The sequence below is a fragment of the Austrofundulus limnaeus genome, unplaced genomic scaffold (genome assembly GCF_001266775.1).
Source record: "Austrofundulus limnaeus strain Quisiro unplaced genomic scaffold, Austrofundulus_limnaeus-1.0 Scaffold171, whole genome shotgun sequence".
NCBI lineage: Eukaryota > Metazoa > Chordata > Actinopteri > Cyprinodontiformes > Rivulidae > Austrofundulus > Austrofundulus limnaeus.
In genome coordinates this window covers 412,781-414,311 of record NW_013952573.1, presented here as the reverse complement: position 1 = coordinate 414,311, position 1,531 = coordinate 412,781, and the positions used below count along the sequence as shown (strand labels likewise).

Sequence of the window (1,531 nt, the reverse complement as noted above, 5' to 3'; positions counted from 1 at the left end):
GTGTGTGTGTGTGTGTGTGTGTGTGTGTGTGTGTGTGTGTGTGTGTGTGTACTACAGTAAGGACTTGGTCAGCAGAATTGTGTTGCTAAAACTGCTGAGAATGACTGGTGGTCGTCTATTTTATATTGGCTGTTGCAAGAAAAAAATGTGTAAGAAAACAAAGAAAGTACAGTTCTGTACTCGTTTGTTTGTTTAACAATAATAACTGACACTAAAGATTGCAATATTATAACTTTGTTATTCAAAATAAAACTGATATTAGCAGTAAATTTAGGACAATAAAGTTTTGCCTAAATATTACAGTAAGCTTTAGACAACCCTTTCAGATACGGTAATCAGTAAGAAAAACATTGGTGATGGATGTGTTTTTTATTTTTATTACTATTTTATTACTTTATTACATTATACTGTAAATGTTAATGTTGAAGGGAAACTAGAACAGACTATATAAATAGGGAACACATGTTTCAAACACAAATAAGAAATGGAAGTGCTGTAGTTTACATCAAGAATAGAACATTTTATATCCCTCTTTGGTGTTTCTTCTCCCCAGCTTTTATTGCGTATTGGATGATGTGTGAAGTTTCTTGTAAAAAGAACATAACCTTACATAGATTTGGTCATTGCCAAAGCGCTTCTGCATCTCATAGAGCAGGCTGCTGTCGGTCAGCTCGCTGAGGGATGCAAGGTCATCATTGGGGGCTGGGGGCATCAGCTTAACCTAAGGAAATACAGTTAATTAGTTTTGATTACAGATAATGGTGTCTGGCTATCTAACTCCTTCTCCACCGAGGAAAAATGTAAAGTAGTCAAAAAAAGGGCTTTCAAGAAAATATACCTGCTCCAGTTTACTGGGTCCAGAACTCAAGGGGCTATCTAGGCCATTATCCTGAGAGGACTGTCGACTGAGTGCTCCACCTGTCTCTCTGAACATGGTACATTTCTCCAACAGGCTGTCCCGCTTAGAGATTGGAAGACCCAGGGGGTTTCTGTATGATAAGCATCAAGTGTGAAAAGATGACTAGAAGGTGGGAAAGGAAGCAGATTTGGTGATTTACTAAAATGTTAAACAAGGAGTATTCATAAAATATTTAACCCACAAGCTCTTGAGAGGAGTGACGACATCGTGAGAACCTCCATCATAGCTTTGGTCGGTGGTAGGAAGAGGCGTGGAGGGGTCCTTTAGTCTCTGCAGCCAGCTGTCCTCTGCATTCAAAAGCATTTCTGCTATCGGCTCCGTTGCTGCAATATCTGTTAATAAATTCCATTGAAATTAGGCTCATTTTGATGCAAACTGGAATGTTAAAAAAGAAACATTTTTGGCACTTCAGATGGGACTGTTTCATTTGCCTGCACTGCTCTTGTAACGTGGACACATCAAAAACATGCAGAATTGTGGCCATCAAGGACCAGGACTGGCACCAACGAAATGTTCTTTTTAAACACTAATGGAACTACAGTGTCAATTTCTGTGTGTGTGTGTGTGTGTGTGTGTGTGTGTGTGTGTGTGTGTGTGTGTGTGTGTGTGTGT

At 39.3% G+C, this 1,531-nt stretch overlaps 1 protein-coding gene across 1 annotated transcript in view; it reads right to left on the bottom strand.

Moving 5' to 3' along the window:
- Window positions 1-1,531, bottom strand: part of myo16 (myosin XVI) — a gene marked incomplete in the record, with an annotated part of 109,202 nt that overhangs the window by 60,141 nt on the left and 47,530 nt on the right. Inside the window, 3 exon segments of the mRNA XM_014017511.1 lie at window positions 611-721; window positions 839-989; window positions 1,101-1,251. Coding sequence (XP_013872965.1) covers window positions 611-721; window positions 839-989; window positions 1,101-1,251 — 413 coding nt within the window.